We start from the raw sequence: 26,586 nt of genomic DNA on the forward strand, positions 1-26,586 counted from the left end.
TTTTATGTAAGTATATGAAATCGCTCTTTAGTATGAAGACGTATAGGAAAGCGAGGAAACTGCGACACTCTAAACATACTTACTCTTTTATGCCCAGGGTGCGTAGCCGAATGGCACAAATGCTCACGAAACGCTCACGAAACGAAACGCTCGTAGATATCTATCTCTATCGCTCTTGCGTATTGACGCGACAGAGCCAGACTAGCTTTCGCGGCATTTCGTTTTCATTTCGCGTCACAGAAATGCCATTCGGCTACGGCACCTGGGCTTGTAGCCAAGAGAACAATCATTTGACAGAGATAGGGATAACTCTTTCGCCACGGAACACTATCTCTATCTCTCTTCAGTGCCAGTTAGCCATTACGCCGTCGCGCGACCGTCGCCGTCGCGTCTCATACTTCCATATCGATAAGGTTTGATTTCGTATGCGCCGCTTCGCCGTCGCGCGACCATCGTCGCCCACGCAAGCCACGGCGTCAGTGCCAGAGTCAGTTGCGTTTTCATCGCCACGTAGTTAACGATAGTAATGTTGGCTAGGCGGCATTTAATGTTATTTACACCAGAATGAAACTTTACCCGTGTTTATAAAGTTATTTCGATTTATAATTAGACCTGAAACTGATTGATAAAGAAAACAATGATCAACGATACTTGATCGGAAAAGGAAATTCAATTCTTGGTTGCCCTGAAAACCAGCGCCATGGCTAACGTAGTCATCGGCATAATTATGCTGAGTGGCAACCATTTTTAGGGTTCCATAGTCAACTAGGAACCCTTATAGTTTCGCCATGTCTGTCTGTCCGTCCGTCCGTCCGTCCGTCCGTCCGTCCGTCCGCGGATAATCTCAGTAACCGTTAGCACTAGAAAGCTGAAATTTGGTACCAATATGTATATTAATCACGCCAACAAAGTGCAAAAATAAAAAGTGGAAAAAAATGTTTCGTTAGGGCACCCCCCCTACATGTAAAGTGGGGGCTGATATTTTTTTTCATTCCAACCCCAACGTGTGATATATCGTTGGATAGGTATTAAGAAATGAATAAGGGTTTACTAATATAGTTTTTTGATAATATTAACAGTTTCGGAAATAATCGCTCCTAAAGGAAAAAAAAGTGCGTCCCCCCTCTAACTTTTGAACCATATGTTTAAAAAATATGAAAAAAATCACAAAAGTAGAACTTTATAAATACTTTCTAGGAAAATTGTTTTGAACCCGATAGGTTCAGTAGTTTTTGAGAAAAATACGGAAAACTACGGAACCCTACACTGAGCGTGGCCCGACACGCTCTTGGTCGGTTTTTGATATAAAATGTTATTAGACTAAGATGTAATAGGTTAAGTTTTAATTAATTGGCCTAGCGATAAGAGCGTGCAACTTTCGATCCTGAGGTCGAACCCGGCTCGTACCAATGAGTTTTTCTGTGCGAAATGTCATTTGATATTTGCCAGTCGCTTTTTGGTGAAGGAAAACATCGTGAGGAAACCGGACTAATTCCAATAAGGTTAGTTACCCTTCGAGTTGGAAGGTCAGGCAGTCGCTTTCGTAAAACTAAAAACTAAACTAAACTAATGTTCTGATGAACTCTTTTACTTGGTGCCACCGTCGCGCTTTTATCACCGCACCTCCCGCCAAAGAAACAAAGTTCATAGTAGAGCGGCGAGAGGGTCTCGGAAAAAGTTGATGTGACTGGAGAGTATACTGCTGACAAGTGGTATCGTTGTGATCGGTAGACTTTACTGAGTACGAAATAATGACTTGTCACATTCTCAGACTGTGGGGGGGTTAACTATGACGTCACAAAGATCGCGATCCCGGGTTTCAATTTTTTGCCAATTGGTCAAGAACCCCTTATCCAATTTTGAAAAATGAGGTGTCGATTGAAAGCGTATAACATGCTGATTAAGATTTCTTATATGTGAAAAGTATAGTTTTGTTAGTTATTTTTTAATTAACAATAATGCAAAAAATACTTTTTTTTTTACTCTCTTTTTTTATTTTTGTGACTCAAAAAGGCAATGAAAACGGCCACTTAGCTAAAAAATATGTTATATAAATCATTTAACTACATTATTAAGCTATCTGTTGCTTTTTAAATTTCTACGATCGGATAATAAATAAGCAAACTACAAGCACATACCTGTAGGCGGGGAGTACCGCTTGACACGCGTTCCCATACATTCGGCGTTTACCAAATTACACCTCGCGCAAAATTCGTTTCAAGCAGATATACCTCTAATCTTATTCATCGTAACCTATCAATATTGGTATCATTTTAAAGTACAATTAAAGTACTTTAAGAAACAATGTCAATCATTTTCTTAAAATCAATAATCGCCAGTCTGCGGTGGTTACAAAGGAAAAAAGTGGGTATGCAATTTGACTGGTTTCCTAGGTTTGATACCCTAGACGAGTTTAAAAGGGGAGGTAAAGGTGACATATGGGTTGTTCTCTGGCCTAAAAGCTACACAGAAGGTCAGGGGAGAAAAAACTAGGGTTTAAGTTTAGTTTTTCTTTTATTTGTTGATTTTATTGTGTTTAATTTTTTTGTAATTTTATCAAGGATACCGTTGGTTTCTTTTGCTGAAAATACCCTTTTTTATGAGAAAGCTGATGAATTTCATGGCATTTTCCGATAGAGACTAAAATTAACTTTCAAATAAGGCCACATAGTCATACTTTTACTTATATAATATTAAGGGTAATACCAAGTAATACCGTTCGAACTCAAACGACTTAAGTAGAGGTGCGGTTTTTTGACCCAGTAGGTATTAAAAAGTAATCGTAAAATCAAAACGATTGGACTTCGGTCGTTATAATATTAAATCACTAAAATGAAGTTACCTATAATGTTTTAGTAATTATAATCATCACTTTTAGCCACTTAAGAGCATATTTATTATTAATAATACGTTATAAATATGGAATAGTTGTTGGGGTACACTTATTAAGTACATGCAGCTCCTGCAAATACACTTAGTGTCAAAAAAATCACACATCTCAGTCGTTTGCGTTGAAGCAGTATTGACCCACATATTAGAGAGAGCAAGGCGCGCAGGGCGTCTCGTAAGACTATGTGTGGCACTGAGGAACCAGTGAAGTCAGGTCTATGGATTGCTACACTGCTGTCCCGCTTGCACTACTCCGCCGGGGCTATTACCCTTAATATTATATAAGTAAAAGTATGACTATGTGGCCTTATTTGAAAGTTAATTTTAGTCTATATCGGAAAATGCCATGAAATTCATCGCATTTCTCATAAAAAAGGGCATTTTCCAGCCCAAACCAAACCAGCGTGTATTCTTGATAAAATTACAAAAAAATTAAACGCAATAAAATCAACAAATAAAAGAAAAAATAACTTAAAACTAAACTTAAACCCTAGTTTTTCCTCCCCTGGCCCTCTGTGTAGCTTTCAGGCCAGAGAACAACCCATATGTCACCTTTACCTCCCCTTTTAAACTCGTCTAGGGTATCAAACCTAGGAAACCAGTCAAATTGCATACCCACTTTTTTCCTTTGTAACCACCGCAGACTGGCGATTATTGATTTTAAGAAAATGATTGACATTGTTTCTTAAAGTACTTTAATTGTACTTTAAAATGATACCAATATTGATAGGTTACGATGAATAAGATTAGAGGTATATCTGCTTGAAACGAATTTTGCGCGAGGTGTAATTTGGTAGACGCCGAATGTATGGGAACGCGTGTCAAGCGGTACTCCCCGCCTACAGGTATGTGCTTGTAGTTTGCTTATTTATTATCCGATCGTAGAAATTTAAAAAGCAACAGATAGCTTAATAATGTAGTTGAATGATTTATGTAACATATTTTTTAGCTAAGTGGCCGTTTTCATTGCCTTTTTGAGTCACAAAAATAAAAAAGAGAGTAAAAAAAAAGTATTTTTTGCATTATTGTTAATTAAAAAATAACTAACAAAACTATACTTTTCACATATAAGAAATCTTAATCAGCATGTTATACGCTTTCAATCGACACCTCATTTTTCAAAATTGGATAAGGGGTTCTTGACCAATTGGCAAAAAATTGAAACCCGGGATCGCGATCTTTGTGACGTCATAGTTAACCCCCCCACAGTCTGAGAATGTGACAAGTCATTATTTCGTACTCAGTAAAGTCTACCGATCACAACGATACCACTTGTCAGCAGTATACTCTCCAGTCACATCAACTTCAAAACTAGACGACTTTTTTCAATTCCGCCGCCTTACTATCATCCTCACTTTCTCGACACGTGGCAAACCAAGAACAAACGGGCCTCCCGCTCGTTTTTGCCCAGAACGTGCAAGTTGTGGAATGAGCTTCCTTCTGAGGTGTTTCCCTTGCGCTTTGACATGGGATTCTTCAAGAAGCAGGTATTTAGGGTTCTCAAAGGTCGGCAACGCATAAGTATCTCCCATGATGTTGCTTATGTCCATGGGCGGCGATGACTGCTTACCATCAGGCGGCTCGTTTGCTGCCTATTTCATAAAAAAAAACAAATGCCTACGCCAAATCTTGGGATTAGTGGCAAAATTAGTTGTCAAAGCGAACCCCAGGCTCCCATGAGTCGTGGCAAATACCGGGATAACGCAAGGAGGATAATGGGCTTACTCTTGGCCACAGACTAGCCAAAGGCAAAGACGTGGCCTACGATGGAGAGAGCTCTCCCAGAAGATGCCTGTTTAGTGTTCATCCTTGATTTGAAGGTGGGTTATATATGAGCTCGGAAATATAGCCGTCGGGAAGGAATTCCACTCCTTGGCAGTGCGCATAAGAAAAGAAGAGGCAAAGCGCTTCGTGCGAATTCGCGGAATATCTACCAAGTGAGGATGGAAACCGGCCGTGCGTCTAACGCATCGTCTACTTCCATATCGATAAGGTTTGATTTCGTATGCGTCGCATCGCCGTCGCGCGACCATCGCGCGACCGTCGCCCACGCAAGCCACGGCGTAAGAGTCGATGTGACGTCGATGGTAGAATGGGGACAGTGGAGTAAGCTCGTGTAGCTCTTGAGCACACTCCTCGAAGTGCAATCTATATACAACATACAGAAAATCCAGCTCATCACATCGAAGTACTTATTTGACTTCTTGGGGTCGATTTTTGAATTGGCCACTCGGCCATTCGATTTCGTGAAATTCGTTCAATAATATCTTCACTACTAGCGATTTAAATTCTACTAACAGATTCGAAAACGAGTGGTCATTACCACTAGTTTTAAAATAACTAGGCGTCCTTTTTCAAAAATAACTTTACGTCGTTTTGCACAGACTTTCGAACGGCGAATTCGTGCGTTCGAAAATTCAAAAATCAATCTGGTTTACAGAAAATCTTGGGCTTCACGGAAGACCAGCGATGTAGCATTATAATGCAGGAGCATATCCTGACTGGTATCCACCTGGTGTGGTTACAGCATCAACACTTTTGCATGTCAGTAATGAGTCTAATAAGCAATAGATCTTTTTCTTTCTTTCTTTTTCTTTTTTATTATTTGTTGCTGTAAATAGATGGTTTTTGCAATAAACGTTTTTATATTCTATTGTAAAATTGCAGACTCATTTTTCTGCAATGTCGTTTAAAATGCCTTCTCATTTATCTTAGCTGGCAGAGAAAATATCTTTTTGCAAATAGCAGAAAAATAATCTAAGCTTTTCATGTATTTGAATTATTTTACAATCAAATTAAACAATACATGTAAATATACACAACAAAAAAAATTGACGCTAAAACTAAATATAAAAAATCTCACCTCAAAGCTTTTCATTAAATTTCTACCTAGTTAGATAGTGGCTCTGTGACCCCGCGGTGCACAGAAAATGTACCTATTTATAAATATCATTTAGTTCGCAGATATACACGCTGAATAAAAACCGGCCAAGAGCGTGTCGGGCCACGCTCAGTGTAGGGTTCCGTAGTTTTCCGTATTTTTCTCAAAAACTACTGTCAAGTTCAAAACAATTTTCCTAGAAAGTCTTTATAAAGTTCTACTTTCGTGATTTTTTCATATTTTTTAAACATATGGTTCAAAAGTTAGAGGGGGAATACCTTTTTTTTCCTTTAGGAGCGATTATTTCCGAAAATATTACTATTATCAAAAAACGATTTTAGTAAACCCTTATTCATTTTTAAATACCCATCCAACAATATATCACACGTTGGGGTTGGAATGAAAAAAAAAATCTGTCCCCACTTTACATGTAGGGGGGGGGGTACCCTAACAAAACTGTTTTTTCCACTTTTTATATTACCACTTTATCGGCGTGATTGATATACATATTGGTACCAAATTTCAGCTTTCTAGTGCTAACGGTTACTGAGATTGAGATTATCCGCGGACGGACGGACGGACGGACGGACAGACAGACATGGCGAAACTATAAGGGTTCCTAGTTGCCTACGGAACCCTAAAAAGGACCATTCAGCATAGTGACTTTTGAGGTCATAATGAATATCGGGAGCTCGACAAAAAACAAAAAGGTATTCACGGTCTATATCCCGGTCAGTATAAGTCTAATGAAAATAACCGTGAATCATTCAAAACTCATAATGAACAACTTTTATTAGACAATGTTGAAATCTCGAAAAAAATTAGGCTGTTCCACAGAAACGAGCGGCATCACGACAGTCGAAATGTATGGGACAGCCAAATTGTTTCTTACGATTTCAGCATTGGTCCTATAATGAAAGTTGTTCTAATGACCTCAAAAGTCAGTAGGTATGCAAAATTTGAACGGTCCGGGTCCTTTTTATTTTCCCCTGGAATTTTTGGAATTATTTCGCTTTATTCATCTTTCATGCTAACTGTACGTAATATTTTAGTACCTACTTAGTATGTTTTTGTTTGTACTTTACTTTATTCAGTCTGTTAAATAGGCTTTCTGACCTACATGTAGTTTGTTGATGAGATAATTATTAAAAACTTTAATATGGGTTAGTCTTCAGTAGAAATATTATGTTCAGTTTGTCTTGAGATATTTCAATTTTGTAACAGCAATAAATATTAAACAATAATAAACAAGACTATTAAATTTAATCATAGTTAGAAGTTTAAAAGTCAATATTTTAAATTCGACTAAGAAAGTACCAATATTCATTTTAAATTCGACTAAGACAGTACCAATATTTATTTTGACGTCGATTTACGATATGATGTCGGTCGAAAGTTTTCTACTTTGCAAGTCGCAACATGACTATATTCTGTCAAACAAGTCTTTCAGTAAATAAGAACTAAGAAAACTATAGGTATCCTTTTCTCTAGCACCCTAAAGAAAAGGACGCATATAGATTTCTTTGTTCTTATTTACTGACAGACTTGGTTGACGGAGTATAACTGCAGTTGGCTTCAAAGGGATTCACACGCCAATGATTTGGCACCATTCGTGAGCATTTCTTTTTTTTTTGCCACTTTTATGAAGTGTGATATTTTTGAAAAAAAATATGCTATTTCTACTCAGAATTACTAGCTTTTTCAATCCCAGTAGTTAAAAAAATTATCCCATACGATTTTTTCTTATTTTGTTACCATTTTCCGTACATGTTGTATGGGGTAACAAAAGAGGAAAGTAACAAAAATGTATGGAAATTCTGGGACAATTGACCTAAAATTCCCTAAAACAATAAAAAAAAATTAATGGCAAAAAAAAAAAGAGAAATGCTCTCCGTAGGCTCGTGTAGTAGGTATGTCTTTACAAAGTGATACAGGATGTAATTTTTATAACCGGCAACATTTAAGGAGGTGATCATATACCTCACACAGAACCTAAAATGTTTCAAAAATATCTTAATTTTACCCTAAAATTTCCAACATGTTCATAAAGCTAGTCAAAATTTACACCGTCTACAGAATCGATACTAATATTATAAATGGGAAAGTGTGTGTGTCTGTTTGTTTGTCCGTCTTTCACGGAAAAACGGAGCGACGAATTGACGTGACTTTATAGTGGAGATAGTTGAAGGGATGGAGAGTGACATAGGATACTTTTTGTCTCTTACCAACCCCCCACTTCCCTAATATGGGGGGCGGAAGTTTGTATGGAGAATTCCGCAAATTTCGAATTTGATACGAGCGAAGCTGCGGGCAAAAGTTAGTAAAAAATAAAAACATCTTACTTTCATTAATGTGTTTGCAGTTAGCTTGTCCGGGGAATTGTTCCGATTTCCATAACTCCAAAATGATCAGGGAATATGCTCCTCCTAGCAGCACTAGTGGTACTCTGAAACAATTATTAATATTCAGGTAAATACAGATAATGATAAACTCACGCCTGGGTACCTATGTCCTAATCGTTTATCACCAGGGTTAAGATATCTCGTAGCATGGTAAGACGTTAGAAAACCATGGAGTCGATTTTAACATAAAATTCAACTCATACTCACATACCTACTCATTCCAAAAGTTGATTATAACTAAATAAATATAATTTGGAATTGAATAAAACTATATTTTAAATTCAGTGCGTTATTGCAGCGGCTTACACTACAATTTTATTAAACCACAATCTTACAAATTATCCTACAACAACCACGGGCGGAAAGAAGTGATGAAATCAACCAAGAAAACAGTCTACAGGTAGGTTCATAATTAAAATATGCAAAACTGGCTCATACAAAATGTACTTGGCATTCACTTTACTAATAAGGCCCAGGAAGATTAAATTACACCTCTGAAATCCCATTAAAGATTTGGTTGTCAAGTCAAGATACCTACGTAAATATCCGTATTGGAATAATTTCGTTAGCGCCGGTGCAAAGGAACGACATCTTGACTAAGCGGTTTGAATAATTGTGAACAAGTTTTGATTCTGCCTGAAGCCTGTGTGGTGACGGGTTAAGAATTTCACCACCCCTTTCTTCCCGTGGGTGTCGTAGAAGGCGACTATGGGATATGGGTTAAATTGTGGCGTAGGCGAGAGGCTGGCAACCTGTCACTGCAATGTCACAGTTTCGTTTTCTTTCAACCCCTTATTTGCCAAGAGTGGCACTGAAGCTTTAGTAGTTTCATGTGTTCTGCCTACCCCTTTATGGGATACAGGCGTGATTGTTTGTATGATTGTATGTATGTAAGTTTTGATTCTAGACTTTTATTGTAATTGTCTGAAGTCACATGGAAAACACAACAGGCTGCATAGGCAAGAAGTTAATCTTTAACTAAAGTTTTTATTAAAAATCGAAATAAGATGTCATATATTAAAGAAAAAATGACGGACGCCACCAGTGGCGAAGACCGGATTCGAACCGGTGTCTTTAGCAATCCGGGCTAACGCCATGAACCCTAGGCCACCCCGTCACCACGTGTGTGTGTTTTTTCTTTAATATATAACATCTTATTTCGATTTTTAATTTATATATAGTAGTGTGACTAGTGACTACATAAAAAATAAAAACACAAATCAAAATATTTGTTAAAATCATTTGATTTGTTCCCATAGTTGCGTAAAGCTTTAATCTTTTCAGTACTGTATTAAAAAATGCGCTAAAAAGCTACGATACGCTACGAAGCGATCTTGTCTACGCAAATAATTAATAAAAAACTGCAAAAACCAAATTTTCGCCTCATTCTACAAAATGTGTGTTTATTTATCCAAGAAAGTAATGTATCATATCCCAAGCACCATTACATTCAATCTTAGATATAACTGTCCAAGTACCTATTTTCATTTGCCCATCAAACATTTTTTTACGTAAATATTTACGGAATATAATAAGTGCAAACCGAGACAGACCATGCTTGTTTACTTAAATATACATCATTCTTTAAGAGTCCGTCGACCGTCCGCTAGCGTTTACATTAAAGAAGGTAGTTTTAAGGAAGTCGGCTTTATAGATCTGACCTCCATTACAAAAAATAGGTACATACTGACAAGATTAATTAAATAAAAACATGTAAAAATAAAACGTAATGAGATAGAAGCTTGTAAATAGCTAAAAAGGTAAAAATGTTAAGACTCAGTCGTCCACTCGACCCAGTGGCGGTATTGTGATTTTTCATAAACGAATTTATATTCAATCAATATTTTACAAGTTAAGACGATACGGTAGTCGTCAATTTTCCATACAAACGCTACGACTATTTCCTCCCTGTTTTTTGAAGATAGAGCAATATTTTTTTCAACACAGATTGTTATTATTTTTATCTGTGTCGGACCGTTTTGATTTTTTTGATATCCTGCTTTTTAAAGATTCTAGAGCCAATCAAAAATTTCCAAAAACGGCCTTTTTCATTGTGGTGCAAAAAAAGGTGTGATACTCAAGATTGGTAACAATTAACCAAAAAAACTAAACGGTCCGATATAAATTATTTCATTGTTATTCAGATTTTAAAATTTCGTTCAGATTGATTAAGTTTTGAAGGAGGAAAGAGTACAGAGCGGAACCTCGATTTTAAAGATTTTTTTGAAATATCTTTTGACTGAGTTGTTCTTAATGGACAATTTTTTTCGATAAATCTAGTTAATAACACTTGTATATTTAACTAAAATTCCCAAGTTGAAAGGGGGGCTCTTTTCCATTTTAGCATTTTTGCTACCGTATCCTCTTAATATCTAAGTTCTTCACTAAGTTGGCTGCGTATTTAACTTAGTTTATGTAAGTCCCCGATCTTCGGGGTACTATTCCAATTGATGTCATACGACTAAAGAAATAAATCAATATTTTACTAATTCCCCTATTTTTGGTCGTTGTCAAATAAGTATCTATAGAAATATTTATAAAAGTGAAAGAGCCTTAAACTCAAGGTCTTTTGTATCTATCATTCATTTTGACATCATTTGCAAATGTTACCGCTTCTCAAAAAATTTAAGTTAAATACCTGTTTCACTATATTCTATTCTATTCTATTTTATTCAAAGACACTTACGCATACATAAAGACGATTTTGATGACGTGCCAGACCAGGTCCGCGTGGGCCGACCATGTGGGTTGACACTGTATCATGTGCGGGAGATCGAAACGTAGAGGCTGTTGCACCGTCGTCAGGGAAAAGAGGTCCGGGCTGTCTGGGGATAGAAACAAACTTTATTAAGATCACGGCAATGCTTCTATTTTTTTTTTTATGAAATAGGCAGCAAACGAGCAGATGAGCTGCCTAATGGTAAGCAGTCATCGCCGCCCATGGACATAAGCAACATCAGGGGAGCCACTTATGCGTTGCCGACCTTTGAGAACCCTAAATACCTGCTTCTTGAAGAACCCCATGTCATAGCGCAAGGGAAACACGAAGAAGCGCTGGTGGCAACGGTAAGCACGTGCGACTTTCAATCCGGAGGTCACGGGTTCGAACCCCGGCTCGTACCAATGAGTTTTTCGGAACTTATGTGCGAAATGTCATTTTGATATTTGCCAGTCGCTTTGCGGTAAAGGAAAACATCGTGAGGAAACCGGACTAATTCCAATAAGGCCTAACTTTACCCTTTGGGTTGGAAGGTCAGATGGCAGTCGCTTTCGTAAAACTAGTGCCTACGCCAAATCTTGGGATTGGTTATCACAGCGGACCCCAGGCTCCCATGAGCCGCAGCAAATGCCGGGATAACGCAAGGAGGATGATGACGGCAATGCTTCTAATATTATTTTCCCCTCACTAGCTCGGAAACACGTGTTTTGTCCTTTAATACCAGCGGGTAAAAACGCATTTTATCCACTAGTGGGTAAAGTAATTTGACCTTGAATATAATCAAATTAACTGCTTTAAAATTGATAAAAGTAGGTGAATCTAGTAATAAAGATGATTTACCACCTGATGTGGAACTACTGGAAGCAGTGATACTCGTAAACGCATTTTTTTGCGTTGTAGTTTCCTCGCTATAGTGAGGGGAAAAGTTTTGTGTTACACTCGGGTGCAAATGTATTTTACTTCTCGTGTGTTAAAAAACTCGCGAGTTCAGGATTCTATTCTCGAACCACTCGCTTCGCTCGTGGTTCAACTATAGAATCCTTTCACTTGCTCGTTTTTCAATTCCACACTCGGCGTTAAAATACAACTTTGCCCCCTTGTATAACAAATAACTATTACTATAAACTATTATTCACTATATATTTGATTTGTCTGCTGTATGATTTTGTGTGGGTTCAAAAACTTCCAGTCTGTTTTCCTTACTTCCAATATCTATGTGTACAGCATAAACTTATTTATTCCAAAACGAGTAGATGGAGCCAATTAAAGTGTTAAAGAAATCAAAATTGTGATATTGCAGTGACAAGTCGCCATTCCATCCCATCGGCGTCGCCCACACCATAAATGAAGCCATATCCCTAAGTTCCTAATTTCACCACCCCCTTTCTTCCCGTGGGTGTCGTAAAAGGCGACTATGGGATATGGGTTAAATTGTGGTGTGGGCGAGAGGCTGGCAACCTGTCACTGCAATGCCACAGTTTCGTTTTCTTTTAACCCCTTATTTGCCAAGAGTGGCCCTGAAGCTTTAGTAGTTTCATGTGCTCTGCCTACCCCTTTATGGGATACAGGCGTGATTGTATTGTATTGTATGTATGTATGTATATCCCTAAGTCGACTTTAACGTCAAATTGCGGTACCTAATGTTATAGCCAAGGATGATATAATACCGGAACAGACAAAGCCCATACAAAAAAGCGCACCCCTGAAATGTCTGGGCCTCTTACGCCGTGTCTTGCGTGGGCGACGGTCGCGCGACCGTCGCGCGACCGTCGCCGTCGCGTCTCATACTTCCATATCGATAAGGTTTGATTTCGTATGCGTCGCATCGCCGTTGCGCGACCATCGCGCGACCGTCGTCCACGCAAGCCACGGCGTTAGGCTTTAAACTAGATGGCGCTGTTTCGCAGCCCGGAAGTGGCCAAAATCATATTTTCCCCAAATATTATTGCGTGTTATTTTTTATAAGAACAAATGATTCTTCTTTATTTTAATATCACGTCAATACACATTTTGAAAAAAGTAAATTTGTAGGCATCAGTGTAGGTGGCGCTGAAAAGTTGAGGTATGATTCTTAGTATGAAGATTGTAAATCCTATGAAAATCATCCTTGGTATAGTACATCCTTGGTCTGTGAGTACATCTGACTCGACACGATCCAAGTGCTGAAAAGAGGAAGATCGGAACGTACGAAAATTGACACGAGTTACGAATTTCCTTTTCGCGACCCTTTGAAGTTTCGAAATAGGCACATAATGAATCACTTCAGTAGGTGATTATTGGGAGTTTCAAATCAAAGATTTGAAAACTCCCAATATCACTTCATATTTAGGACTCGTACTCAGGTTTATTGGTGATTTAAAACTCCCAATAGGTTTTCAGATGATTTAAAACTCCTAATCGGCTTTCTCATGATTTGAAACTCTCAATAGGTTTTCAGATGATTTAAAACTCCTAATCGGCTTTCTCATGATTTGAAACTCTCAATAGGTTTTCTGATGATTTAAAACTCCTAATCGGCTTTCTCATGATTTGAAACTCTCAATAGGTTTTCTGATGGTTTAAAAAGCACACAAGGTTTACGATTGCATATTTAGAATTAGAACTTGTGAACTGTAAAAGCGCAATCAGATTTTTAACTTAACATTTCGGATTCGTTCATTTGATTGAAACAGATGAAGTATGGTGTTCGTTGTTAAATGGTCCATTTCGAAAATGTAAGCCGTAAAGTTAAGTTAGGTATGATATTAAATAGCAAAAGCTTAACGCAACACACTCTCCGAGGTGGCCAATCTCAGATGTGGTCTCTCTCAAGCGTTTGCTCGATTGACAGTGGCGTTTACACACAACGTGTCTGATCAGCTCGTCAGCGTCGCAGAACACGAATGGACCCCCAAAGTGTGAACTCTGGTGTAGTCGCGTTTTACATGCATCGATTGAGTTTGACCCCCTCCGGGTATGGGATTCCATATCTATCGACCGCGTAAATACAGAGATCCCCAAGTCTCGAATTCAACACTACATGCCTCGGTTGGCCAAGCCAAGGAATGGTTTACGTGTTGAGGTTGTCGGTCGTCACAACCCGACATACTACACATCACCATTTTTATTTATATGAAACATTGTAAAAACTTTATAAGTGTGATGTAGACCCAGTTATGCTATTGGCTGTTTCGGATTACGTACTCCCACGTCATATCTACTACGAATTTTGTAATATATGGTTTAAAATAACGTATATAAAATATGATCTTCTTTGACACCCATAACAAAGAGTTCAGTATAAATTAAAGGCTAGCGTATGTCATATACTGCACTTTGCAAAGCAGAACTTTTCATAAAGATATAAGGTTCAAATTTTGATTATATTAAAATCATGACATACATTGAACAGTATGCGAAATTGCAATCACTCATTTAGTTGTAATTTGAGTCAGTTTACCTGGTTGCTCACTCGCTATGTTTATCTTATAAAATGATCACGATTTACATGAATTATAAATGGTTTTGATATATAATAGATCTCAGTATACATATTTCAACTATATTGTGAGTGGTAAAACTCTAAAAATAATATCGTATTTATTCTCTATGTTTTAGTATGTTAAAAATAAAACAATTAATTTATCATGAAACCATTTTATTTAAGTAATGAGATATATTACAAGCACGACGACTAACTAAAAAGTAAAGTACATTTTATAACATAAAATTTTCTAATAATTACTCACTTCACTCAACTTTTTTACAATTTTTTCTACCAGACCTTCAGTTGCATTTAATAACTCATCATAGTCATCTTGAACAACATATTGTACTGTAACCCCATTAGATTCGATATTTGATTGCTCCAAATCGGATATACTGATTTTAATCAGACGCTTTCCTTTTGTAACCTTTCTGATGACATGGGAATTTAAACCCATTTCTTTTATTTTCCTCTTTCCTTTCTTAGCGATTTTCTTCTGACTTTTTGCTGGTGTACCTGATAATGGAATTTCTAAAGATGGATTCAAGAGCAAATCCTGGTATTTCAGGTACGCATCCATGTCTTGAGAATAATTGAGCGGATCATTCGGTTTTTCACAAACTTGCGAATAAAATGGTGTGGTTTCAGTCATTTCAGCAGCGTGGTTAATAGGTTGCGAGCCCTGTAAAAAAATATCAAGTTAAATATATTTCAACACCAAATAAAAGTACTCAAAGATACCAGAATATAATAAAAGTAAAATACATACCATTCTGATTTTGAAACTGATAATGCACCCGGCTTGAAATCTCGAACTGTTGTAATTTTAATTTGTTAAATGCTCTATTTATAACTTCGTAGTAACAAAATATAGTATAGCTATTAGCTATTATAGCTTGCACATTGAACGCGGTCTTAACGCGGCGACATTCGTTCTTGTTTCCGACAAAAGAAATATTACACTTTTGTTTTTCAATAATTAGCTGAGTTGAATATTATATTACAGTGATGATCAACCTTTGTATTATATTGGTTTCTTACTGTATTTTTGCAAATGTTGTAGTTTATGTTAGTTATAATTTGCTTTTAGGTTGTTAACTCATGACTTTACGTCAGTTTCGTTTTATTAATAAAACCCCTGGCTTATTCATTTCCTCTACTATTTTCTAACAAGTGCAAGTGTTACAGTGCGAGTTTTACGTACACGGAGAAATTCACCTTGAAACAATGTTCGTAAGTTTGTAATATTTTATTTAGCTATAAACTATTCTGAATATGGTGTTGAGTGATGTTTGTTCTCGATTAAATTTACCGATAAGTATCCTTCTAAGTAGCAGTTTTATGCGAGTTAAGTGCGTATTGGTATTAACTTTAACTTAAAATTTATAACCCTCGCTGGAGAGAGGTACAAGTACAACTGTGAAATCTCGTTCGACTGAACATAACAGAATCTTATTTTTTATTTTCAGGTCTGACTTTGAGTACCATGTAATCCAGTCTAAGAAAGACCTCGACTCTGAGGATGAATCTGGATCATTAAAGTATGTATTTTAATTAAATTTAAGATTTTATTGACTTATTATTAATTTTTGTTATTATTAATGATCTGATGGATAATCACTATGTATTGTAGGACTCAGAAGAAAACAACCAAAAGGAAAAACGCTTCTCAGATCCCGAAACGTGACGCGGGCTGGTCGCTGGACAGAAACGTCGTCGAAGAATGTGCTAGTAAAAGGTAATTAATTAAAACTGTGTTTGAAAACTTGTCTACAAATGCGAACTTTTTATTTATTTCTCTTTATTTATGAGAACTGGAAGTAATATAAAGTTTTTAATATTACAGCAAGAAGATCAAACCAAAGAAAACTGTGAAAAAGCACGCATCGTCCGTGTTAATAACTGATACGTTGCAGGACAGTGACACTGACCTTGATGAAGAAGACAAAACTAAAAGGTAATTAATTCAATTCAGTTATTTTATATGTAATACATATATTTACTTAACTAATTGTAATTAGCCTTTGAATCTAAACATTTTAAACCATAGTATTTAAATTCTTAAATGTTAAGTACTTACCTAATTAACTAATTATATTTTGTTGTATTCGATAATATAAATAAGTTTTTAATATTCCAGTACGACAACCAAGTCGAAGAAAGAGACACCTGATTGTAAGCCAGGCTGGTTTTCAAACTGGGGTGACGAAGGACATGTTGAAGCCCAGCGTCGAGCATCCGCTGCCAACTCTCTGTCGTCCGTGCTGATACGTCGCGTCCCAGGCGGCTACGTGCGTCGCACAGCTTCGTTAACCGGTGATCTTTTTATTGATCTTAAACTGTATAACGTAGTAGATATTCAAAACGTTCCATCTGAAGCCCGTTGGGAGAAAGCGCTGGTTAATTTTAAATATCGTGTGGATTCCGTTTCGGATATAGTAGATGGAATAAATAAGATTCTAAAGCGTTGTAAGGACGACTTTACAGATGAAGGAACCTTTTTCCCAGATAAAAAAGCCAATAATCTTTAATCTTTTTTACGTCTAATTTAGTCTATTCCTATGTCAATAGGCAAAATGCCTCATAATAGCTCCATATTTTGTTCAGTGTGTGACATAAGTATTCCAAGTAAAGCCTTTTCTGCTCACTTGCGCACTAACTTGCATAAAAATAATAACTCTGTTCAATTAACTCCTGATATTGAAAAAATAAGCAGCGCTTTCCGTAGTAGAATAGCATCATACAGAGTGCGTGGACCAGAGAGTAGCCTCCATGACTCACCGGTAAAGTTTCTGTGCGCTCTTCGTAGACATATTAAACATATTCTCGAAGCGAGAAGGCTTGCTTTTGGATCTATAAAGGTTAACTTTGAACTGTTTGCTGAATTTGGTTTGCCGAAAAATGAAGCATGTGAAATTAAATCATTCGCTACGCAAAATATCATTTTACATCAGAGTTACGAATTTAAAGAAATATTTTCAACCATTTTGAACACATTGAGCACGAAAATTGATGAATTTCAAGAACGGGACAGTGGCTGGAGCTTTCTACGAAACTTATATCTCGAGATAAACATAAACAAATATAATCCTCTTAGAGCGTCTAGATTTATAGAATTACCAAAGTTAATAAAACATCGAAGAGCTTGTGTAAATATTAAAAACAATGAAAGTAGCACTATCTTCGAATGATGATAAACGAGTAATATTAAAAGACAATATTCACACACTTGCGTGGGGACATGCTTCATTTTTCTAAATATAGTTATATAGTGATATTTTAAAGGAAACTTTGAACTAATTTGTAAACACCTACTTTACTTTTTAAGTTAGCTATGCCAGTATGTATATTATTATTAAATAAACTTTAAAAAAAAAAAAAATAGTTTTTCTTTTTTAAACCCACCATATTTATGTACAATGTTTAAATCAACTCAGGATACTTATGTTATGATCGTATACCTGTATCACGAGTACAATATCGTATCATGAGTTGATTTAAACATTGTTTTCAGGAGTATAATTTACAGGTTAATAAAATGCGTTTTATTTAGCATATTCATTTATTCAAAGAGGAACGTGATTTTCTAAATACCATTTTTTCATACATATTACATTTTTTAATGCACAAGTTTTTTTATGGTACACACAATTAAAAATACAATCATTAATACAATATTTTTTATACAGTTCTTGTAAATTCGGTGCACCCTTTTCACTTAAATCTATAACAGTACAGTTTGAATATAATTCTTTAATCCATTTAATTTTTTCCATACCTTTAACGAATATTATCTTATCTTTAATATGATTATAAATAAGTCTTCTAAATTCTCTATAATCAACATAACCTTCGTGCCACAAAATACCTAAATGTTTTTCAATCCATTTTGTCTGCCTCTCTTCACTTTCCGTCAATTTAGAAAATCGAAAAGGGGTTTTATTAAGAAAACTTGAGTGTATTCTAGCGTGCTGTATGCAAATTCTTTGATAATAAATTCGTTTTCTTTTGTTTTAAACCCTTGAAGGTCTACAAATATATGCTGCATTACGATACTTTTTTCGTAATATTACTTAAAGGCTTATATTCAAATACACTATCATTTAAAATCAGACAGTAAGCTGCAGTGTTCTTTGGTATATCAGATTCACAATCCAATTCAACTCTCACATCTACTGAACCGGTTTTTAAGGTTTCGTTTTGACGAGAACAGTTGATAACAAATAAAGGAGCTTTATCTTTAAAATCTTTAGGGCTAAGCAACGGCGCTTGTAGACGATTATAATAAGACTGTTGAAATTTCGCATACTGTTCGTATAATATAGCAAACTTTTCACCCGAAAAACTAACATCAAAACTTTCGTACGGAAAGTAAACTGAATTCAAGAAAACTTTAACATCTCTCAAATTACAGTGATCAAAGTGTGATATGTCTTTATTAGCTTCATTTTTTCGTCCCGTTTTCAATCCAATTATAATATAACGCGGCTTTTCAATTTGCGATGAAGTTTTGATAGACCAAGAATGTTTTGACGTCTCAGGCAAGAGCGGATATTCATACAAATCCCAAGTCCTAAATGCTATCTGAACGGCACGATCTCTTTCTAAACATTTGAGTAAATTTAATCTTTCACGATCAGACACTTTAACATGAGGCATGCGCCATACTATTTTAGATATAGTAATATTGTCTATATATTCATTCGCATTTAATTTAACACTATTCAAATTAGTATTGGATCTTAAAAGAATAAGTTCATGCTTGCAATTAATTATGATTTTGCTGTAATCCTCAGCAAACCCGAGAATCTTGTTTAAAGGTACAGACACAGAAAATGTACCTTCCGTGTTTTTTATACCATTGACATCAAATCCCCATAACTTAGACATGGATGCTTCCAGTCCATTCATAGATACAAGAGATTTCATAGTTGTTGTAACTCCTGCGTTTTTAATTTTGTCAATTTCGATTCCATTTAATTCATATCGAATATCTTGAAATAGATGAAGTATGGGGTTGTTTGTAAGAAGAACACTTTTTACCTCGGCTTTTGTTTCTCTATTGAATGCGGTTATAGTACCTTCTATGTATAAAGAACTTGCTGATGGTAGTACGTAAAGATCTTGTTGGTTTATAGGTATACGTATTTCATCGTTGAAATTGAAACTTGTGACGTACGGTTTATATGAATGATATTCAAAGCTCTCGATAGAATTATCAAAGACAAAAGGTTCTGTTAAGTTTAACACGTTCGCGGACGCTCAGTCACCCCTCTGGGACACCAATATTTTGTATGGGAATTTTTCGACTGCTATAGCATACCTGTCCTTAGACAGCTTATATTAGGGTTATTATGTGACGAGGAACGCTATAGCATTCGGATGATATAGCATACCTGACAAAATACAAAGGTAAAATGTGATCTTATGTGACACCGTATGCTATAGCATACGATGCTATAGCATACCGTGACACAATACTGAGTCAAAATGTGATCTTACATGACACCGTATGCTATAGCATACGATCCATAGATGGTGATACAGCAGATTAATTCTGTAGAATCATATCAAATAAAACATTTAGTGTTTCTGGCTGCGGGGATGATGCCCACAAATAAAAGTATAAAGCTTGTTCACGAATACAGAGTTTTTTGGTACAAGAAGAATCGTCTAAATGTGTATCTCCTACAGACTCTTTTGGAGTACCTAACTTTCGTCAGAACTGTAGTCACCCGTTTCGTCATTGAGACTAGAACAATGTTTGTTCAAACCTGCTGTTGTATAGGTGCTAAAGGCCTTCGTTTGGTGCGACGATTTCTGGGTAGAACTCATCCACTACCTCTCACTACGCGATGATTCGCCCAGCTTTATATACTATTTTATAAGCATCTAAACCAAGTTCGAGTAGTTAAACACCAACAAAATTCACTCAAAAAGACATAATTTAACATAAACAGTCAGTATCAACCAGAAATAGGGTTTATTCACAATTATATGAGCAAAGCAATGACTAAGTACGAAGGAAATTACTCAAATAATAGGTATAAACATGCCTCGGTTTTCTTAATTTATCGTAACCAAAATCACGGTGTATTATTATAAAACGACAGTGGACATGTTTGTTAACAAAACCGCAACACAAAAATATATAGAAAGTGTAAAAATAATTACTTATGATTTTTTAAACAATCCATAAAATTGCGTTTGCGCTCGAAATTTGGCAACATTTCACGGGCCAACTCCCGGTGACACTCGCGGGGCTACTAAGCAAATTTCCATACAAAGAGGTATTCTATAGCATACGCGTCACAAAAAGGTGAACTCGATTTTTGACGCCACAGCATATTTTTTAACTGCGATAAAACTATGTAATGTTGCAGTATGCATACTATGATTCTAGTGAATGGTAGAGGAAATGTTGGTGAATAATATTATACTGTGAACAAGCAGATTACTAAGCAAACAGACGCAGAAATTCAAACCAAATAACGTATTCTATAGCATACGCGTCACCAGAAGTAGTACAAAAACGTATGCTATAGAATACGCGTCCGCGAACGTGTTAATATACTCATTTTAATAGGCGTAAGCTTTGGAGGAATTGCTTATTTTGTTTTGTGAGTTTTACTTTAGGTCTTCTTTTCGTGATTGCAGGATGAGTACTGGTAATGTTTTTAAGAGAGACTGAAGTTTTATTGAAGTCTATCATTTTTTTCTTAAATGTAAATATAACTGAATTTCTTCACCCCGTAAATTAACTAGATTATTGTTAACGTCTAAAATTCTTATCGTTATTGTGTTTAAGCTATTTTGGGTTACAGGGAAATAAATAACGTTTTTTGGTGTTTCTATAATCCGATAACCAGGTGGCACGTTTGGTACAAACTCGTGAATTATATGACTAGGTTTTCCGTTAACGAATGAACCGCTCACTATGTCACATTCGATGCGGACTATGGTTGTTGAGAGAATGGAGACAGGATAAGGGGATTCAGTTAATATATTAGCTTGAATAGATTCTGAACCGAAGCCAAGTATATTACCGATGGAGCCTTCTTTGTCGAAATGAATATTTTCAGAGCATAAAATAGATGTTTTTAAGGTATTATTATTGCATGTTAGTGCAAAAGAGCATCCTTCAATATGTTCTTTAAGGTAATCGTCAATATCTTGAAGTTCATATGATCCTTCAGGAATTTTAATTACTTTGTTTTTACCATAATAGAACTTATTATTTCTGTCGTCTATGTTGGGTATAGAATTAAAAGTTGACATATACAATAGCCCACACTCATATTCACCATCCAGGTGAAAAGCTGGTGAATAGTTTGTTAACAGAGTGGAAGATGTTCCAGTTATAGACAAAGTGAAAGACATTGTGAGAATGATAAACTGATTATTGTGCGATGATATTTAAACGGTTATACCAATATTGTTTTAAATACTTTAGGCATAAGTGTCCACAATTGACAGTGTTAAACTTTTGATATGTGTCATAATTATAGTAAATATCATATTTTTTTAAATACCTCTTTAATTCTAGCGGAGGTGAAAGGTCACCATAACTATTAAAATATTCACAATAATTGTTATCTTTTACGTAGGCTACCCAGTGTGTACCATTGTTTTTAAAACTGTCTAAATTAACAATTCCACATTCTACTTTTTAGGAGTCTTTGGTAAACTGTCTCTCATATAAACTCCTCGAAAATATGGAATATCAGATGAGTGTTTTAAAATGTCAATATTTGAAAGAGCGCGCCTGGGTAACCTCTCAGTTAGTTTTTTGAAAGTTTCAAACATAATCCTTTGCCATTTTTATATGGTTTAATGTGTAAGCCTTTTCCTAATGCAATAGATTCCATCATCTTGTTATGTCGCTCCGATTCCGCTAAATTTTTTCTGGCGGCTTTGTAATCACCTACAGCTTTAGCAATTCCGGCAGCTCCTCCTGCTAATGACCCTAGCGCAGACAGACCAGCAAAAATAGGTATCAGCGGTAAGAAGCCTCCAGTTTTTGGAATTGGTATAAGACGAGGTACCCGTACCTTGGAATTGGTTTTAAAATTTTCGTCGCAGCAATAAGTGCCCGCTCAATTATATTACTACCTTTTGTTTTTGGTTTCTTTTTTAATTCACTGCGTATCTTGGTCACAAAACGTTTAAATGGTTTTATACCCGCACCTGCCTTTATTTTAGATTTCATCACTTTGCTAACTAACCACGAAGCAATTTTTTCTCCTCTCCCTGCATCTTTCGATTTTCTTCTTTGTTTCGCCATTTCGTATAGTTCTAAATCAGCACGATGTCTATCAGCTAAATCCGAATAACTATCATATGCTATGTCGTGTTTCATACACGCATTATCTAGCGCATTAATTCCTTTATCGCCTCTCTGCAACCTTTTGCGCAATTTTGTTCCCGGACCACAATAGTTATAACCAGGTAAGTGTAATTCAAAGGGTAAATTATTAATAGCGCTGTTTAACAGTCCTTTCCCTTTCATATCTCGTGAGATAATAACACTATCATTAAAAGGAAATTATATAAATATCTTTAAACAACCGCACTTTTATCAATCCAACTGTTTTCGCTATTATTAAGGCCCAACCATTTAACATACAACTTTCTACCCTTTCTTTTAATAACCTTTTCTACAAGGTAAACGTTTGGATGGTTGGTTTTCAGAAGTTCTTCCTCGTAAAATGTACCGAGTATAGTGTTTTTATGCTGGTCTTGAATGTGATACGTAACAGGTTGAGTGCGATTCACGTGAGTAATAGTGAAAAGTTCTGTTGACCAATTAGGTGTGTAACCTTTGTGAAAGGCATTTTTATACTTGCTAATGCGTACACAATCTCCTATATTGAATTTGTTCGATTTATAAGACAAATTGGATAGTGATTTTTTAATATTTTTTAATACTTGCATTTCATTATCAAAATTTACATCAATAGGTTTTATTTTTGTTGTGCGATGCACAGTCTGATTATATGATTTTACTACATCGTCTAATGGCTTACCAACCCATTTATAGTTACCAACTAATGCAAAATGTTTGTAGAGCTTAGACTTAAGTGTCTTTATCAGCCTTTCAACAATAGATGCCTTCTTAATTGAATAAGTTGAGTAATGATTAACTTTTAATAATTTTAAGTAGAAATCGAATTCTTGATTGTAGAATTCTTTTCCTAGGTCAGTTTGTAAGTTTTTAGGTCTTCGTTTAGATGTTTTTATTATTAGTTCAAATGCATCTTTGACTTCTGTTTTAGTTTTAGACTTAATAGGTGTACACCATGCATACTTTGAAAATGTGTCAATAACGGTTAAAATATATTTATATCCTCTGTTAACAGTATGAAGCTTTTGTAAATCTATCAAATCGGCTTGCCATAAATCATCAATTCCTTGTAGTACAACCGATCGTCGCTTAAAATTTCTTCGCGCTGACCTGTGGATCTCGTTCACTATTTGTTGTTTTATCATTATTATATTTTTTAAAATATCGTCTATCTCCTTCTTCGTATAAAAGTTCAGTTTTAACTGAGTTACGAGTTGGTGAATTTGATTATTTATTGTGTTAAACAAAGAGTCTATATACTTCTTTTCGTACATGTTTTGAATGTGTTCATCAACGTACTGCTTGTTAACTGCATCATCGGAAGATAATGGTTTAACAACCCCTTTTAATCTTATAGTTTTTAGATCAAAATTTCCTGCTTCTGTTCGAAGCAAAGCCTTGTACTTGAGCTCAGAGATTTCATCAGTACGCAAACGTTTATGAACATGGTGACCGAATTTGTCTATATTCATTTTTTACTTGAAAGTCAAACTTCAACTGATGGGAAAGGTAAGAGTATATACATTTATATATTATTTATTAAGCCTGCTTCACGTAATTCTTCAATTATGGATATTATCTCGTTATCTAACCCTGTATTTCCAGCGTCACGCGATGCTATAAGCAGTTTTAATCTGTCAACTAATTCGTTTGGATCATCCCAATATACATATGAAATATCTCTTTTTACTTTTTTCATTGATGGTAAACCTTTACCGGATATATATTCTTCACTTACTGTGCGCTGTTTGGATAATTTGAAAAGAGGTTTTATAAGGTTTAAATATTTCATACCCTTGTTGCTTTTTATGGGTTTCTTTGGATCAAAGTCGCGTCTATGTGCATTCGTTTTCATTAACAATGTTTTATATAATCGTTTATCATCTTCAGTTACTAGTTTTAAGTCAGGTACTTTCTTAAACAACAAATCATGTAAGCCTTGTGTTAAAAAATAACTTTCTCCACCTATCACGAGTTTATCATCATTAACAGAAATTGGGTAAGATCCAAGCATTAGCTTTCCACGCTCATTTCGTACACCAAATGGAATGTTCATGATAAAATATTGTTTCTGCCAAGCGGGATCATCGCGAGGAGAAGGAAACGAGTCTGACGTTCTAAATGAAATATTATTTGTTGTATCAGAATCACTTTGGTTCACACTTTCTTGAGATGAAGAATCACTATCATTTAATTCATTTTCACTATAATTTGGTTCAGATTCAAATGACTTTCTCAACAAAGTTTTATTATCCAAACTTTCTTTCATCCCATCTTCTGAAGGACTATATTTCAATGTTTTTACTGGCTTGTTCCATTTAAACCTATCGTTATCAAAATCTGAGTCACTAATGATTAGATTGTTATCATTACTACTATGTTTTTTTACCATTTCACCAAGTGGGTCTGTGATTGGTTTTAACATTGCTTCCAACATCATATTATCGTTTGATTTAACATCACGAATGCGTTTAACTTTTTTTCTTACTGCTTCAGCAGATTTGAGTACTTTTTGTTTAAACAATTTTTCTTCATTAATTTTATGTTCCATGTCTGAACTAGATGGTTTCATTTTAAGCAATAAGTGTTTAATGTAATACTATGCTTTATATATCAAGTCAATCTAGAATTATAAATGTATCAAATCCTTTTCTATAACAGCCTGAATTTCTATTACAATCTTTATTTATGACTAAGTAATCAAACGGGATCTTCCATACTTGTGCACACATTTCACGAAATTGAGACCATGACATATCACTTCCTACATGTTCATCATAAACATGCTTTAAATTAATATCATCCTGTTTAAAAAGAATAATTAAGTTAGCATTATCTCTTATTAATTGTTTAGGTATTTTACTATACGTCTGATTTAGATAAAAGCTATCTATATTTTTATGCCTTCCCATTGCAAAGTAATCTCGTATATTATTTTGATTTTCACACGCAACATCATCAAATATTATAATGGAATTCATGTTTGCTGTATGAGGACTTAAGATTTCATCATTTGCGTTATATTTTTGAAATGATACTGAAGGAACTAGCTTTAAAACTTGCTCTAGAAATTGATACATTGGTTGAAATAAGGTTTTAGAATATACATAAACATTTTGAAAGCGTAGACCATTTTCATGTAGCAGCAAACCGACAATTAAATTTGTTTTTCCACAGTTCGATGGGCCACATATTATACAGCGAATGGTGTCGGGTAAAAGCGAGCCATGTCGAAAATAACGTTTATTGGACAAAGAACAAACAGCATCCAACTGCAATTTCTGAGACTGTTTTACGAACTTCATTTTGTCAATAGGCACGTGCAACTAACTTGAAAGGTGTTTTATCATTAACGGAGTTTTATAAACTTTTGTCTATATATTCGTCATGAGCGTTTTAAATCATCAGAAAACCTATTGAGAGTTTCAAATCATGAGAAAGCCGATTAGGAGTTTTAAATCATCTGAAAACCTATTGGGAGTTTTAAATCACCAATAAACCTGAGTACGAGTCCTAAATATGAAGTGATATTGGGAGTTTTCAAATCTTTGATTTGAAACTCCCAATAATCACCTACTCACTTCGCATTATTGTGATTAAAAAGCGCACAATTTATACTGAAAAATTAATTAAGCACAAAGACGTCCTTATTTCTCCCCTTATTATTTTATGTAACGTCCGTTTTTCTTGGAATTTTCTGATTTAGGACGACGTAATAATAAATTACAATAGAGGCTTAATAAAACATTGGGCGTAGGCGTACTTGTAATAAAGGGAGTGGTATTTCAAACTTCAGGCACGGTAATCCCTTGGGCATGGGCATGCTTTGGTTGTTCAAACAGTTTCATTTCTTAATACTTCTATAAATTGAATCTGGATGGAATT

General features: G+C 35.5%; 2 protein-coding genes and 1 long non-coding RNA gene across 3 annotated transcripts in view; 1 reads left to right on the forward strand and 2 right to left on the reverse strand.

Annotated features, from left to right (window-relative positions):
• Positions 1-26,586, reverse strand: part of LOC125238076 (orexin receptor type 2-like) — a 115,168-nt gene that overhangs the window by 71,436 nt on the left and 17,146 nt on the right. Inside the window, exons 3-4 of the mRNA XM_048145366.1 lie at positions 10,859-10,997; positions 8,113-8,216 (exon numbers count right to left, since the gene is read on the reverse strand). Coding sequence (XP_048001323.1) covers positions 8,113-8,216; positions 10,859-10,997 — 243 coding nt within the window. The remainder of the gene's footprint in view (positions 1-8,112; positions 8,217-10,858; positions 10,998-26,586) is intronic.
• LOC125238032 lies at positions 13,645-15,254 on the reverse strand. The gene is made up of 2 exons (XR_007178411.1): positions 15,127-15,254; positions 13,645-15,039 (listed from the first exon to the last, which is right to left on the reverse strand). It is a non-coding gene; the product is annotated as an uncharacterized LOC125238032 (long non-coding RNA).
• On the forward strand, positions 14,956-17,696 carry LOC125238031. The gene is made up of 5 exons (XM_048145316.1): positions 14,956-15,586; positions 15,827-15,898; positions 15,991-16,095; positions 16,204-16,314; positions 16,498-17,696. Coding segments are annotated over exons 1-5 (681 nt in total). The 5' UTR covers positions 14,956-15,584; the 3' UTR covers positions 16,889-17,696.

The sequence above is a fragment of the Leguminivora glycinivorella genome, chromosome 22 (genome assembly GCF_023078275.1).
Source record: "Leguminivora glycinivorella isolate SPB_JAAS2020 chromosome 22, LegGlyc_1.1, whole genome shotgun sequence".
In the NCBI taxonomy this organism is placed as follows: Eukaryota; Metazoa; Arthropoda; class Insecta; order Lepidoptera; family Tortricidae; genus Leguminivora; species Leguminivora glycinivorella.

Excerpts from the sequence above, each read along its gene's own strand:
- LOC125238031 (XM_048145316.1), top strand. Across the intron at positions 15,899-15,990 it reads GATGAATCTGGATCATTAAA|GACTCAGAAGAAAACAACCA; the intron begins GTATGTATTTTA and ends TATGTATTGTAG. Across the intron at positions 16,096-16,203 it reads GAAGAATGTGCTAGTAAAAG|CAAGAAGATCAAACCAAAGA; the intron begins GTAATTAATTAA and ends TTAATATTACAG.